Source organism: Poecilia latipinna, unplaced genomic scaffold (genome assembly GCF_001443285.1).
Source record: "Poecilia latipinna isolate Pla-1442-1.1 unplaced genomic scaffold, P_latipinna-1.0 Scaffold3019, whole genome shotgun sequence".
Classification (NCBI taxonomy): Eukaryota; Metazoa; Chordata; class Actinopteri; order Cyprinodontiformes; family Poeciliidae; genus Poecilia; species Poecilia latipinna.
The window spans coordinates 18154-33880 of NW_015115635.1; the positions used below are offsets into that span (position 1 = coordinate 18154).

Consider the following 15727-nt stretch of genomic DNA (forward strand, 5'->3'; position numbering starts at 1 on the left):
TTTTTTTCCATTTGCATTCTGGGTAAAAATCTATCTACAAACGCGAATATGTCATCGGCAGTAATCCAGCCTACTATCCAACTTTTCTAAGGTTTCTTTCTCGAAAAACTAAGACCGGCCCCCGACCAGAAAAGGGAACAGTTATGTGGCCCTCGCAGGAAAAAGTTTGGGAACCCCTGATATTAAGCATGCGTGCGCACAAAAAAATCAGCAGTGCCATGTTTTACGCAGAGTTGGAATGTATAAAAATTTACTTTCCTTCAAGGTTTGCTTAAATAACCACACACTTTTTTGCTGGCGTGAAAATGTGCGGCAGCCATACAAACATTTTCTGTGGACAACATCAAACTACAAGGCGTCAAAACTCATCTAAATAATCTGAAATCTGAGTACATTCGATGTTATTTACACCAAGAAGCATCAAACGGACGGCGGAGTCCGGCGACGACAGGCGCTTAAATTCCTAACAAAAGTATGTTTTTATCTTCTTTTTTTTTTTCAAAATCTCTTTCTCTTTCTTACTGTTTATTCAATGTCACATGCTGTTTTTATTTTTTCTTTAATTATGTAAAGCACCTTGCTGCTGAAATGTGCTATACAAATAAAATTTTATTGATTTGATTGATTGATCAAACCTGGTGTTTTTTCATGATTTTAATATTTTATTGTGTAAATGTAAACGATGAAACTAAACCATATTTATCCTCAGACAATAACATAACATGCACACAAAATAAAGAAAATAAAAATAAAAGGACATGAAAACCTCTCACCAATGTAAATAATAGTTTTCCTCAGTTTTTGTCTCATAAAGATGTAACATGTCGGTCATAAAGACAGTAGAGGCTGTAAAAGCAGCTTTAATGAACTGTGTGTCTCACCTGGACCAGAGGAGTCAGAGGACAAACCCAGCTGGTTGGACAGAGTCGGATCTATGAGATGAAGACGTTTGATCATTAATCTGCTGGCTCTCTGTCCTTTCATCCTAACCTCATCTATGGTGGCGCGGGCCTTGTTTGCTCTGGTTTGGTTCCTTTGCAGTATATCCTCTATCCCCAAATGAGTAAAGACCCCATCTGCCTCAAGGCCATCAAGGAGCTGATTCAGGATTTCCTCAGAAACTCTCTCCACAAACTCAGAGCGAACCTTGAAAAGTTTTTCTCCTGCAGACAGAAATCAGAAACAACATGAATTCAAATCGACGTCAGAGAGAAAAACGTGATGAAGATCAACTATTCATGTTTCTCCATCCAGAGATTCAGAGTCTGTTGATCCTCAGGTCTAAACCTGCTGTTGTGTTTCTGCCTCATATCTGAGTGACGACCACTGATTCTGTCTACATGAGACCAAATGAAGCTTCTGGTTCATCACTTCCTATCATCAGTGCAGGAAGAACAATAAAAGAAACACCTTCTAAATATGGAGCTGAACTATTTTAGGAAAACAGGAAACTCTGATATTATTGGTGAATATTATGATGAAAATATTGACTGATTAACAAACATTTTCCTCTCTTTACCATCATCACCATGTCTTCACGTCTAAGCTTTAGGATCTCTGTCGCTAGATGTTGGATATTAAAAGACATAGCAAGTCTTTTCATCTGAAATAATAAATTATTAATAAATGATGTGATTTATTACCCTATAATAAATAAATACTATATATATTAAATATATATATTAAATATATAGATATATTAAATATCTGGGACATTACATAACTGATGACCTATCTGATGATCGTGACATTTGGAGGCAGTATTGTATGATGTATGCACAGGCTAATATTCTGATCAGAAAGTTTGGTATGTGTTCATCCTCTGTGAAGATAGCTCTTTTTAAAGTTTTTTGCACTTCATTTTACACAGCCCATCTATGGCGAAGATACAAAAAAAGTAGCCTGCAGAAACTTTATGTGGCATACAATGATGGCCTGAGGCTCCTACTCAAAGTGCCTAGATGGAGCAGTGCTAGCCACATGTTTGCACATAACGCTGTTCCCACATGTGCAGCTGCGCTCAGGAATCTCATGTATAAATGTATGTGTAGATTATCCGTGTCATGCAATAATATAATAGCAATTTTAGTAAACCCTGTTTTTAGTACAGTGAGATTTTTCTCAAGATTGTGGAAACATTGGCGTCATCATTTATTTGTGACTCAGTGAATATGTCATGTTTCTTTTTGTTTTCTTTTTTCTCTTGTTTTTGTTTTTTTTTTACTATGGACCTCTTTTGTGTCTGGAATAAAGATTGGTTGATATATCCACTAAATGATATATATGGATATAGTAAACATTCCTGAAGTATCAGAGCTGCTGGCCTGTTCTTCACTTCGGTTCCTTTTAGTTTCCATCTGAGTTCAGTTTTTACCTTCAGGTTTCACAGAAACTCACAATGTTTCCACCAGAGCTTCACTGAACAGGAAGCATGAAAACAATAAAGACACTGAGGCTGAGCTTCATCACATGGCAGCAACACAGGCTGTGATTGGTCAGTTTGATCCTTTAAGATTCTTCATTTCTGCTTCTGATCACTTACCAAAATCCACTTCCTGCTGCTGCGCCATCTTTTACCTGGAAAACGTGAACAATTCATTATTTTTCAGGCTTTATTTCATAAATAATTTACTTTATCTTATGCAGTTGAAATGGAAACTAAAAACACCCAAAAAGTACAAATTTAAAACACACTAGAACAAACCAAAAAACATTTTATGTAATTATTAAAGCTACAATGTCAGTGTATATTATTAAAAACATTAGTGATATAAAAATACATCAATCAAATTTTTCTTCACAATGACATGTTCACATGTTCCTGACTGTCAGTCATTCTGATTTCCTTCAGGTTGAAACATCTTCACCTCTTGTTTTACCATCTGACTGTAATGTATTGATGCTGCCACTAGGTGGCAGCATCAGCTGCAGAAACTCCTCCAGGAAGGAGTCTGTGTGTTTAGTTCTCAGGTTTACAGATTATTTCCTGTTCATCAACAGTTTTCTGCTATTCTGGCTTGAAATGCTCAACTTTGGTTCCCAGATGGCAAAACAAACATATTTGCTACAGTTTTACTTAGAAACTAAAAGGCTCACTGCAGCCATTTGGGTCAAAGGTCAAAATCTTGCCACCAACCCAAAGAGGAAAAACTGCATTGATTATAAAGAGTCTCAGTTCATTTATGTTACATGAACAAACCCAAACATTTAACACTGAACCAACAATAGAAAAATATTTAACAACAAGTAGATTTTCTTTAATTCACCAGGAACTCTGATTTGTTACATAAAAACAAGTTCAGACTAAAGGAGAAGATGCATGTTGGAAATATCAGTCAGTGAAAGAATTCAGTGATTAAAATATAAAATAAAATGTAAGACTTAATATTAAGAGTTTGTAGAACTTACTACTGTGATTGAATCAATAATTTAGCATATATATGGCAAATTATTTTAAAAAACATAGTGAGCCGCAGAAATAGAGCAACAGTCAGAGTGGAGGAAAGTTTTCTTTGTATCAAAGAAACTCGGCTTAAATATCTGAGCTTTCACAAACAAATCTCACATTTTTAGTTCACTTTTTACTTTCAAGGTCAAAATGTAATATATATATATATATATATATATATATATATATATATATAGGCCCCATTAAGAAACCCTGTTTTTAAACGCTGTGTTTTGTTCCAGAGCAGCACTATTTGTAAAGCTACTCCAAGACGAACATGTTGAGTCACAATTATTGTATTTAAGTTGAATCTGTTGCATCATTTTATCCCTTTAATTGATTAGTTTTATAATTAAGTCGATATATATTTTTTTACTTTGTATTGCCATTAGTGTATAATGGCAATACAATATGTGTCGACTGCTCGGATGGAAGAGCCTTCTTCAGCTTTTGCTGCGTTAGCATGTTGGTTTAAATTGGATTAAAAATGCGTGCAATAATGTGAACACATTGAATATGTTTTGAGTTTTTTTTGTTTGTTTTTATTTTTTAGGTTTTTGTTGGCAAACATTTCAGAGGCCTCTAATACAGAAAACTCCACAGAACCAGCAGAACCGCATGACGACATTACGTTCAATACTACCTTGTTTTGTTTTTTTCTTTAAAGCATTAAAGCTTGTGTGGTGCCTCACAGGTTTTTGAATAGTATGTAAATTTAGAAAGATGGTCTGTACATGTGTAAGTTGAATGTGATTGGCTGAAGGAACTGTCAATAGGAGGCCTCTGACTTTTTTATATATATACACAACATTTTTGATCCAAAATGGCCGACTTCCTTCTGGGTGTGGTAAATGGGTCCAGCAGGTATTTTTATAGGTTCTGATGCTTCAAATCAGTTCAGGTCTAAACAGCAGCAGTGGGTGGGGCAGATGGTTTTAAATACTCTAGGGGGCGCTGTGTTGTTATTTCACCATAATCACTTATTATTGATCAATAATTGATTGAAATGTGATCAGCTGTCCTCTGTCACCACAGACTGATTCAATCTGGATTTTCTACTGGTAGAAGCCCAGAGAAATCATCTCTGATCAATAAATTATTGACTTCATATTGAAATATTTTCCATCCACCAACCAGAACCCAGATATCTCAGAACCTTCTGGTACCAGTTTGACTCCAGTATGAAACTGGGAGCAAACTCAGCTGGTTGTCTGGGTTACAGATGAAAACTCAGAGAAAATCAGAGTTTCTGACTGAAATCAGGTGCTGCAGCTCTGCATCAGAACCAGAACCAGAACCGGTTCTGGTTCTGTCCAGCAGCTCAGAGAGAGAAAACCCAGTCAGGACTGGAAACCAGTAGAAAGTGGAGTTAAAACTCACCTGATCAGATCTTTGCTTCTCCTTCTGTTCACACAAACCGAGTCGGAGCCAACAGGAGAAATGGACCTGATTCTCCAGAACTTAAACCGGATCCACCTGAGGCTCCGCCCCCTCTGACAGCAGAGGTGTGTTCACCTGTTGAAATGACAGGAATCCTGTCTGATCATCGTTACCTGGAAATAGATGTCTAAGAACAACAAGTTCACATTTCAGTTTAAAGGATTTTTATAATTTTTAAAACATATTTAGGATTTTTTTGGATCCATATTTTATTAAATTAATGGAAATTTTCAGCTTTATCTATAAATAACTTTAACAACCAACAAATTTCTGCACAGAAACACAAGAGCAATAAAACTAATAATAGTTTCTGCTTCTAATCTGAGCCAAAGAACCAAGAACCTTGAAATGTTGAAGTTTCTCCACATGTTGACACGACCATCTGATATGTTAATATTTATCAAATACAGATTTTATTAATTTATTTAATCTCGTTGTTTATTGTTGATAGGAAAGAAACTTTCTGTAAGTTTGCTCACCTGAACCTCCCTCTTTCATTCCTGATCATAATGATCTTTAAACTTTGGGCTCTTTTAGCCTGGAGGGTTTTAGTTATGTAATAAATCTTCCAACAGAAAATTCAAGAGCTGCCACAACAAGTCTGAATGTGCCGGAGGCGTTTACTGGAAGATGTTTATCAGTTTGTGTCTCTGCTGTGCAGGAATGTTTCATCGATGCCTCAGTTTGGGTCGAGGTACATCACACATTTAACTCTAGAATATTTTGCTCTATAGAGGAGTTGATGGTCGGCACAGTGACTTATACCTGGAAAATAAGACCTAATCTAATCATTTTCTACTATCATCTCCCTTTAACCAGCTGGTAATATAATAACCTAAATGGGAGAAAATCACAGCAGAAATGATCTCACTGCATTTTCTGACTGTTTGATATCTTAAAACTTGAAGATTTTATTTCACCACATTAGAAACATTTTTACCAGATTGTTTAAGTTTTGAGTCAATATTTAGCTGAGAAACCTGAATGTGGACATTAAATCTCTCTAGTTTTCTCTCTAACTGGAGGAGATAAAAGCAAACAGCAGCAGAGAAACTTAATCATGATTCTCTGAAAACAAAGACTGACACAAAAACATTCAAAACAGAGGACACATCAACATACACTGTAAAAATCAGATTAAATCTGTTCACCTTTGGGAAAGTCCATGTCAGGATCAGGTTGGTTGTTTTGTTTAGTTGCACCTGTAACCTGTTAGTTTATCAGCCCAGGTCTTTAATTCATCCTCCTCAATATTTAAGCCTCTTGTTCTCAGTCTCTTCCCTGCTACTTCTCCACATGTTCTTCATGCAGGTTATTTCTTTGGATACATTAATTTATTCCACTCTGGATCTCTGTAGATTGTTTGTACGATTTTTCATCATGTCTCCCATTAATGTCTCTTCACTTACAAACTGGTTCTGTGTGTTGATTGACACAGAACGCTGAGCTGCTTTGATTCCTGTTTTTGGCCTCATCAAAAATGTAATTCTGAGATGAAACTGAGCAGAACCTCTAATTAGACACACACACACACACACACATGCATTGTTCTGACCTGCCATCTCACACACAGGTTAGCAGCAGATACTCTTCTCTCCATAACTTCATTAGATTTATGTGTATTTAGTCCTGAAGCTGCAGAGTTGAAATCAGAGAGAAGCAACAGGACAGGATGACAGGTGAAGGTTTCTGGTCAAACCCTTTACTGAAAATATCACTTTTCAAAAAGTCACACTAGTAAATATCATTTAACACAAAATGGAGAACTGGATCAGGAAGCGTCTGCCTTACCTGGGAAAACCTGCTGAGCCTGGCGGTGGGGTCATAAGGTCGTCCATCAGCGGCCTGCTGCGTTTTTGGGTTAAAAATGTTCCAAACATTCAAGTAAGTGTCATAATTTAGAGGGCAGTGAAGCCTGGTGGCTGATAAAACACAGAGGAAACCCAGACTTCTGTCTGTGGTTCCAGTCGGTCTCTGGGCTGATCTTGGTCCCTCAGGAGACGGTGACAAATAACCTTTCAGCAAAATATATGAGCTTCTTTTAAGTCAATCATTTATTAATATTGATGAAAAAGATCCAGTTCTGCAACACTGCCAGTTTCTCTAATTAAGTTAGTGAGTCCTGATGCAGCTGCTGCTTGTGGCCACCAGATGGCGCAGTGGTGCCAGCTGCAGATGCTGGACAGTAAGTACCTGGAGCAGGTGGACCAGCTGTACGATGACTCCTTCCCCATGGACATCCGGCAGTACCTGAGCAGGTGGATCGAGAGCATCGACTGGTAAGGAGCTGATTCATCCGCTTCGGATGTTATCATCCCATTGAATGGCCTCAGTTGGTCCCTGCTCTGCCTGATATCAGGCTCAGCAGGTCATCAACCATTCGTATCGGTGATCACAGCAGCTTGTCTCCGATAGAAACTTTTTTCTTTAAAAACAAAAAACAAAACCTTTATTTACAATTTATGTGCTAGCTTGTACGGAGCCCTCCAGGGGACATGGGGAATTTTTTTCTTTTGCGTTCCCTCGCAATAATCAGTTCATGCGGCATAATTATATTGTAAGCCTTTTTACGGTGGCCGTAAAAAACATGTTTTATTATAAAACACAGCAAACTAATGGTGGTAGAGGGCCGCACTGGGTTAACTCGGTGAATCTCATCTGTCCGAGTATCAACACCAAACCTCTTCTTTGTTCTGTCACAATTATCGATTTATTTAATTCTGATTATCATGCTCCAAACGTTGCCAGGACTGACCACCCAGCTGACCTCAAACACCCACACCCAGCAGCGTCACCTTCCCATTCATACTTGATGACGTCACGCCCACATCGACACGCACACCACCAGGTGTCAAAGCCGCTGCGCCTGTCGGATCAATAATTACTTATTTCATTCATATTGCTCTTAGAGAGCCTCAGTGAAAATGTGTTTATTATTATTAACGCTTTGGTGCAAAAAACTGATTGAAAATCGATTTATTTACTGCATGTTTATGTCTGTTAAGCCTCAGATGGAACGGCACTGAAAGCAGTTAAACCATTCAGACACGAACACAATAGAGACACAATTAGATGACTGATTACCCCGCGATAATAACCCAATAGTCCATGGAAAAACCTTATAAGCTTGTATATAAAGCAGAAAGAACGGCGGCCACCATAAAAAAGGCTTACAGTATCAATTATGAATCATGAACTGATCAGTAGATTATTGCGAGGGAACGCAAAAGAAACAATTCCCCATGTCCCCTGGAGGGCTCCGTACATAACCGCCCTGCTCTGACTTCATTCTGAATGTTTCCAGGATAATTTAACATTTCATAAATATTCTCCAACCTTCAGACCGAAAGTTCAGCATCTCAGCGTCTAAACCAGAGTTGTAGAGTTTTGTTTCAGCTTTGTTGGAGCTGAAGCTCCTCTGAAGCTGCTGCTGGAGTCTGTTAGCATCGCTAGCTCCGCTCAGACTCTGCGGGCTGTTTTCATCTCTGTGGAGCTGCTTCTAGTTCACACTGACAGATAAAACATTGATTTCATGTTAAAGTAGGAAGAAGAATTAAGAAATAACAGTAGAAGCACCAAGAGAGCAACAAGGGCTTCATCAGCCGATCAAGAGCAGGAAACTAGCTAACTACTGATTCAGCCTTCTGCCCTCTAGTGGACACAGTGTGTATATACAACCACAGTAAAGCTGGAGAACTGATATGTGAATAGCACTTCCTTTGGATTCTTTCAAAGTAAAACAAGGAACTAAATTCTCCTGCAAGTACATTTTAGCTTGTTAGTTCAGTATTCTATCAGAAAGCACGAGTGTGTATTTTTCTTAGGATGTGATATAAATAGTATAATGGGGCTCTGAAGCCAAATTATCTGAATTATTCTGTTTTCCAGTAAAAAAATGAATATTTCATTTATATTCTCTTGACTCTAAAAAGGAAACTCAGTATCTTGGCGAACAAACCAGTTATTTGTTTAATTGGGAAACATAAGTGTGTAATTTACTTAGGATATATAGATGTTATCTGTATGTAAATAACACATCTATATATTAAATTATCTGTCAGTCCATTACACAGACCATAATAATAATATTTACAATGAGAATTATATAAACATGATCAACTTAAAAGAAGTCAGAAACCAGCTGCAGCTCCACAAACTCACCTCTATGTTCAGAGCGGGGTATTTCCGCCTTCTGGTGGCCATAGTGGGAACTACAGCCCTGATAATGCTGCATTAATTACATTTAATATCCACTTAATGTGGAGCTTAGAGAAAAACTAACAGTCTTCTTGAGTCATATTCACATATTTCTGACTCAAATATTATTCTGACATATTTTAATTCACTGTTTGATGTTATGTAATAAAACAGTTTTAAATCATAAAATATAGCTGCCGTGTTAAACTCTTTACAGGACATTTTTTCTGGTCAGACTGAATGAAATCCTGCAGTGACTCTTATTTAACGACACTAATGTAAGCCAACTTGATCTGACTTTATAAAAGTAAAAATTAAAACAAAGATAAACATCTGGATGAACAATTTCCATTGATGATGTAAATAATGAATAAATCCAGAAAGACGTCAGGGTGACCGATGGAGAACGTCCAGATATGTGATGAAAAACGACTGTTTCATCTCATGTAGATCTGAACATATAAACTTGTATCCAAGCATCATCATAGGTGGAGCCGTTGGTCCCGTCCGTAATAGTGCTGCATTTTCCTGCTGACCTGAACACATCTTCAATAAAACCAGCCTCACCGAGGCCAGTAGACCAGCGCTACGTTCAGGAAAACTCTGAAGCTTCTTGGCTGGTTTTGGTCTCTAAACCGAGACGCTCTCATGTGAAGTGAAATGTTGCACACTTAAGGTGCTGGAGATGACCTTTGACCCCTTGCTGTCCCAGGTTTTAGGTCGTGTTGAAGTGAAGAGCGAGACTCCTGACCTGCTGTGAGTGACGTGACGCTCGGTGGAAGTTCTGCATCCTGGTCCGTCTTCATGTTGGAGACGTGAGTCACAAGATTCAGATGATTTCACAGTCGTCACTTTGACGATGCAAACTCTGGTTCCTCTCAGTGTCTGGTCTGTCAGAACGCTGCTCAGGTTTCTCCTAAAGATTTTCCTGCTTTTCTCTAAAGTTGTACGACTTTAAATCCACACAAATAAACCCTAGAAAGTCGGGTTATTATCTCATCTTCTAATGCAAATTTTCATCCATCAGCAAAAGTTGAAAAACAAAACTGTTCTCCTTGAACAACAGCTGTGCAAACTGATCATCACGTCTGTGAGAAACATGGAGTTTATCTCCGTTTCATTCCAGCTTTGACTTTTTATTCCTCCTCGTTGCATCAGAAACGTCCCGTCCTCAAAGTGAATAAAAACTGTTTGAGTGAAACCAGGTTTCATGTGGACTGAAGTCGTTTCACTGTGAACTTCATCAACTTTCTGCTTCACAACAAAACCTTTCAAAGCCAAACACACATCCAAGCAGCCGAGTCAGAAATGATCAGTTCAGATATTGTTTGTTTCCTCTAGATCTGGTCCGGACGTCTGGATCTGTTCTGAAGTGGATTTAAAGCTGCAGATCCGGAGGAAGTTTCAGTGTTTGGCTCTGAATCTATAGAGCTGCTATCATGGCTTCCTTCTGCTGCAGGAAACACAGAGAGGCAGCAGCATGATGCTGCCACCGCCAGGCCCCCAAGGGGCGCTGGTGTCTGGGTGCTACAGCAGCAGCCAGAAACAGCTGCAGTGATCAAGGCCTGGGGGAGTCTTCATCACACTGGGATGTTTCACCTGCTGCGTTTCCATGACAATGTCAGCAAATCTCAGTCTGCTAATGTCAGGAAAACACAATTTCACTGCTGCAGTGAAATAAGAAATTAGATAAAAATGTGAATAATTTAGCTCAAGAGAAAAGTCATTAATATTCATGCAGACACGGATGGAAACAGTTCAAACTCATAACTCAGCCATGGTGGCGCTAGCGCTCATCATCCATCAGCCAATCAGCGCCTCGTTCAGGCCTTGGAGCGATAAGCCCCGCCTACTGGAGCGGCTCCCTGTGCTGCATTTTGGGAAATTGTATTTTGACAGAAGAGCGGTGGATTCAACATGTTGGAACGACTCTCAGCTTTTTCTGACCTGCTGCTGTGAAGCTCTGGAGGAGCCAGAAAAAACAGAAACTAACCATCATCCTCCAAACACTTCCGGGACACAAACGATGAAGGCGGGAATCTAACCGGCAACCAGCGACTGCAGGGTGAACTCCTGCTGCTCCTGATTTCCTTCACATTTGAGTTTCATCCAGCAGAACATGATTTAATCCTGTTTCTGTTGTTTCCATGTAGCATTCTGGAATAAAACCAGGGATTTAATCAACACAATGTTCAGATTTTTCTCCTTCCATGTTTCCAGCCTCAGAGAACAGAAGTTGTTTTAAAAGCAAAACTTCTAAACAGAATGAAAAACTAAAGTAACACGAAGCTGCATGATAGCTGAAAAACACGTTTAGCTTCAGTGACGCGGCTGAGATGAATCGTTCTCACCTTCATGTCCAGCTGGAAACTCCTGACAGCAAAACCTGCAGAAAGCTTTAATCCCACTGACAGGTTGAACCAGATTCTTCGCTTCTCATTCCTGCTGCAGCTGCAGAGTCTCTTGTTATTTCTAGTTTTCTCCATATAAATCTAGGAGATAAATGTTTGTAATTAGATGTGACCTCTGACCTCTGCAGTCAAAGCACATCTGCACTTTAAGTGTCTAAAGAGATTCTCCAGAAAGATCCGGCTGCTGCTGCAAAGAATCAGATCAACTGGGAATAAAGTTGGATTTTCAGTTTTCAGCTTTTATTCAGCAGCTGAACCAGAATCTGATGTTTCATCCTGAGCATCTAGCAGAATGAAAACTAGAGAAAAATTAAATGTGAAATAAAGATAAACTTTACAATATTGCTAGCAGTGGGTCTGCAACTAACTAAAATAATAATTTTCAGTTTCAGGCTGCAATTAATCACATCAATCAAAAACTATGAATAAATGAATTCATCTGTGAATAAATGTATCACATTAATATAATGCTGCTGCTGTGAATGTTTAAATACTTTTATCTGTTTTTACTGTAGAAAAGGGAACATTACATGTGTGTGGGGAAAACTTCAGCAGTTTAATTTGCTGCTTTTGAATAAAAGTTTATTGTTTCAGAGAGAAAAGAAAGTAAAATGTATTATTTAAAATTAAAGCTAACAGAAGAAATTAACTCGTTTATATCGCTCTTAATGTGAAAGTACTCACCGGAAGTGAATGTGGTTTGTAAACTCTACTTTTTTTTATGTAACTTTATTTCAAACAAACAACATGAACATACATATGGATGTTAATGACATGTATTAAAATATATAAAAACAAATTTCAGACATTCAGGGTGTTGATAAAGTCTAGAGAGACAAAAGTTAAAGAATATATATACACACACACAGGTAAAACTACTTTTTCAATTAGTTTTCATAACAAAAAGTGTCCAAAATATATTCAAATACATAAGGATATATTACAGCAAAAAGAAAAATAAACAGAGGGATCTGTTTATGAGATGAAGTTAAACTTTTGGAGATGAGTTAAAGTTTTTACCAGTTTCTTATTATTAAAGTTAAGTTTTTCAACAGAGGCAATACACATTTTAACTCAGTTTCTTGACAATTATTAGAAGAGGGGATTTTTTCACTCCATTTCATCTTGTGGACATAATATTTTGCTAGGATTATAATAAAATGCACTATATATATATTTCAGCTGAAGAAAAAGTTGAATTGTTAAAGATGAGTAAAATACGTAAATTAAATATTTTTTCTGTAAGCCCGACCAAAATATTGTAGTGAGAACATTCCACAAATAAATGTTCAATACTTTCGCCTTCACACTGACAAAAAGAGCAGTTGTTGCCGACATCTGGAGAGAAGCAACAAACGTTATTTTTAACCGGATAATATCTATGTAAAATCTTAAATAAAAATTATTTGATCCCATTAGTAATTATATATTTATGAGGCAATAAAAAAATGCACTCCACAATTTTTTGCTGAGATAATCCCATCTATATTTACTTATGGGAGTGGAGAAAGTTTGTGTTCTGATAAACCCGTTTGTAAATTTCTTATTCATTATATTAGTTCCTTCAATTGAAATCGAGTCATGAAGGTTTAAATTGTTTGGTTTGTGCTAAACAGAGCAAACTATGAGGAACAGCTTTAATAATCACTTCAAATTCTTTGAGATATTTCTATGCTATTGTTCATAAATATACCACTGATTTATCAAATATTGTCAACCCACTTAAGAAAAAATGGTTTTTATGCATTATATAAACATTGTTCCATAAGATGCAGTAATGAGGAGAGTAGTTGTGTTTATATAGAAGATTCCAACACAGCAGAACCTGCTGATGAAATTTAGTTAATTTGACTGGAAGTTTTCTGACTGAGAAAGAATAAAAAATTTAGACCCCACAGTTTAATATTTTCCCATATCAGTTCAGTAAACATTGAATTTAGATTTTTTTCTTTAGAAATCTTTTAATCCAATTAATTTTTAACATTTGATTAAAGACAGTAAAAGTCAAAACATTTAAACCTTCAGCTAAAGAGTTTGAAAGAACAGATTGTTTCATTTTTCCATATAAACTTGGAGAATTTTATCCAGATCAGAACAGAGCGATTTACTAACGTCAAGTGATGCGAAAAGATACGACGCCCTTGATATTCCTTCTGCTTTGCTTAATAGTACTTTATCATAAACAGTGTAGCATTATTTAATGTACAGAAGGACCAGGTGGAATAAATCAGACTAAATTCATCTACTGGAGTTGTTGTCAGTAATCAATAAAAACAAAAAGAACTGCTTTCAATACCATGCATTTTAAAGAGAAAATTAAAATGACCACCACAAGACAAGCATACATAGAACCCAAAATAATAAATACAAAATAAATAAATATACACAGTACTGCAGCAGATCTTCCATACATTTGTGCACAACTGTCTTAAATTTCCCCGCTGGTCAGCACAGCGTCTGACCGACACACATTCAAAAAGTCCATGGTTGAATTGTCCAGATATTTGAGATGACGATGTCCAAGCGCAAGTCGTTTCAGATGAAGAGATGAATAGTGGATTGTGTGTCTGAATGGTGAGATGGAGGGGAAATGATACAGACCAACAGCCTCCTACCAGACCAGTATGGAGTGATTCTCAGGTCCTCCGGGCCCCAGCCAGTTCTCAGAAGCTCACCATCCTTTGACCCTAAAAAGGGTCACCTGGCCTGTATTAAAATAAACAGGACCAGTAAATTACCAGGCTGCTAGTTAACTAGACTTTCAGTTACATACAGAAATAAATGCAATTATATCCTAAATCTAAACTTTCAGACAAAATAAAACATTTATCTCATCATCTTAAACATGTTGAATTTAAGAAATTAGATCATATGATAATTGATGGTCAACAATTAGCGTTGGCTACCGACAACATGCTAAACAAACAACATTGTGTTCACTACTCACCAATTCCATTTATAGTTGAGTGCATGACAGCTTCATGGCTCCAAGCTCACTGGATGTTCAGATCTACATGATTTTTATATTGTAAGTTTGAAAAAGTGCAAAACAAACAAAGAGATGAACTGATTGTTTGGAAGCACCAACCTGAAGCTCCTGTAGCTCCTTTGTCTCCAGCTCTCACACCTGACTGGGAAAGCTGGAGCCTAAATAACGACCTCAGGTGCGTTAATTGGCTGAATGCTGTGTGACTGACTGTCACTCTAACCAATGGAGCAGCAAAGGTGGGACTAAGGGCAGTTTTTACCCCGGGTTACAGCAGTTAAATCCCTAGCTAACCAACTGTTAAATTTCTTTTGAACAGATCCACAAACAGGAGTCAAATTATCCATGTTACTGTGGTCAGTGGAGATTTTAATTCCTAAGTAAGTTACGGTGTTTTTTACAGGAATATTACATATTTCAGTAACAGCGGTTGTATGTAAGGGAAGAATTTCACATTTATTTAGGTTGAGTTTCAACCCTGAAATTCTAGAGAATTTAGCTATAGCAGACAGAGCTGCAGGAATTTCATTAGAATATTTTAAAAACACTGCAGTATCGTCAGCAAGTTGTGAAATTTTAAGTTCTCGGTCAAATATTTTAATTCCCTCAAATGAGCTCTGTCTAATTAAATAGTTTGAAATTTGGCCAACAAGCAGAAAAATGTAAGGGGAGGCTGGACATCCCTGACGAACCTCTTTATGGATATTAAATCGGCTAGAAGTTTTATAGAACTGTTATTATCTCTATAAAGTGTCTTAAAGGCTTTAATGAAAAGTTACCAAAGTTAAAAAGGACAATGTGTCAAAAATGAAGTTGTGACTAACTGTATCAAAGGCCTTTTGATAATCTAAAAACAGAATAATTGGGTCACCAGGGATAAGATCTTTGTAATCAACTACGTCTAACACTAATCGAATATTATCAGAAATGTTGCGTCCAGGCATGAAGCCGTTTTGAGATTCATGTATAATGTCATTTAAAACATTTTTCAGTCTTTTAGCTAAAATGGAGGGCAAAACTTTATTATTAAATGGTCTTTATTTGGTTTTGGGATCAAAGTTGTTAAATAAAAGAACTAACTCGTTTCTTTATTCAGCTTTAGTCCGCCATGTGCTGTCTGTTCTGTTCTCACGAACAGACAGACTGAGAGCCCCGAAGAACACAAACCCATAACATATGCTCCTGGCATAATAGTGCCCCTAGTGGGTAGACATGTAATACAAATAAAACAAAGGAGTAACAATC

At 37.3% G+C, this 15727-nt stretch overlaps 1 protein-coding gene and 1 long non-coding RNA gene across 3 annotated transcripts in view; one reads left to right on the forward strand and one right to left on the reverse strand.

Moving 5' to 3' along the window:
- The window catches only part of LOC106939893 (protein NLRC3-like), a 13776-nt gene extending 8840 nt beyond the window's left edge, over positions 1-4936 (reverse strand). The window contains exons 1-3 of one of the 2 annotated variants that reach the window (XM_015022468.1): positions 4829-4936; positions 2543-2577; positions 882-1163 (exon numbers count right to left, since the gene is read on the reverse strand). In XM_015022468.1, coding sequence (XP_014877954.1) covers positions 882-1163; positions 2543-2570 — 310 coding nt within the window. In that variant the 5' untranslated portion in view covers positions 2571-2577; positions 4829-4936. Of the gene's footprint in view, positions 1-881; positions 1164-2542; positions 2676-4828 lie in introns of those variants that run through there. The other variant, XM_015022467.1, reaches the window with a different exon arrangement.
- Positions 4937-7091: 2155 nt separating this feature from the next.
- LOC106939897 (uncharacterized) lies at positions 7092-11259 on the forward strand. Its single transcript, XR_001422944.1, has 3 exons — positions 7092-7167; positions 9798-9900; positions 10427-11259. It is a non-coding gene; the product is annotated as an uncharacterized LOC106939897 (long non-coding RNA).
- The last annotated feature ends 4468 nt before the right edge of the window (positions 11260-15727 follow it).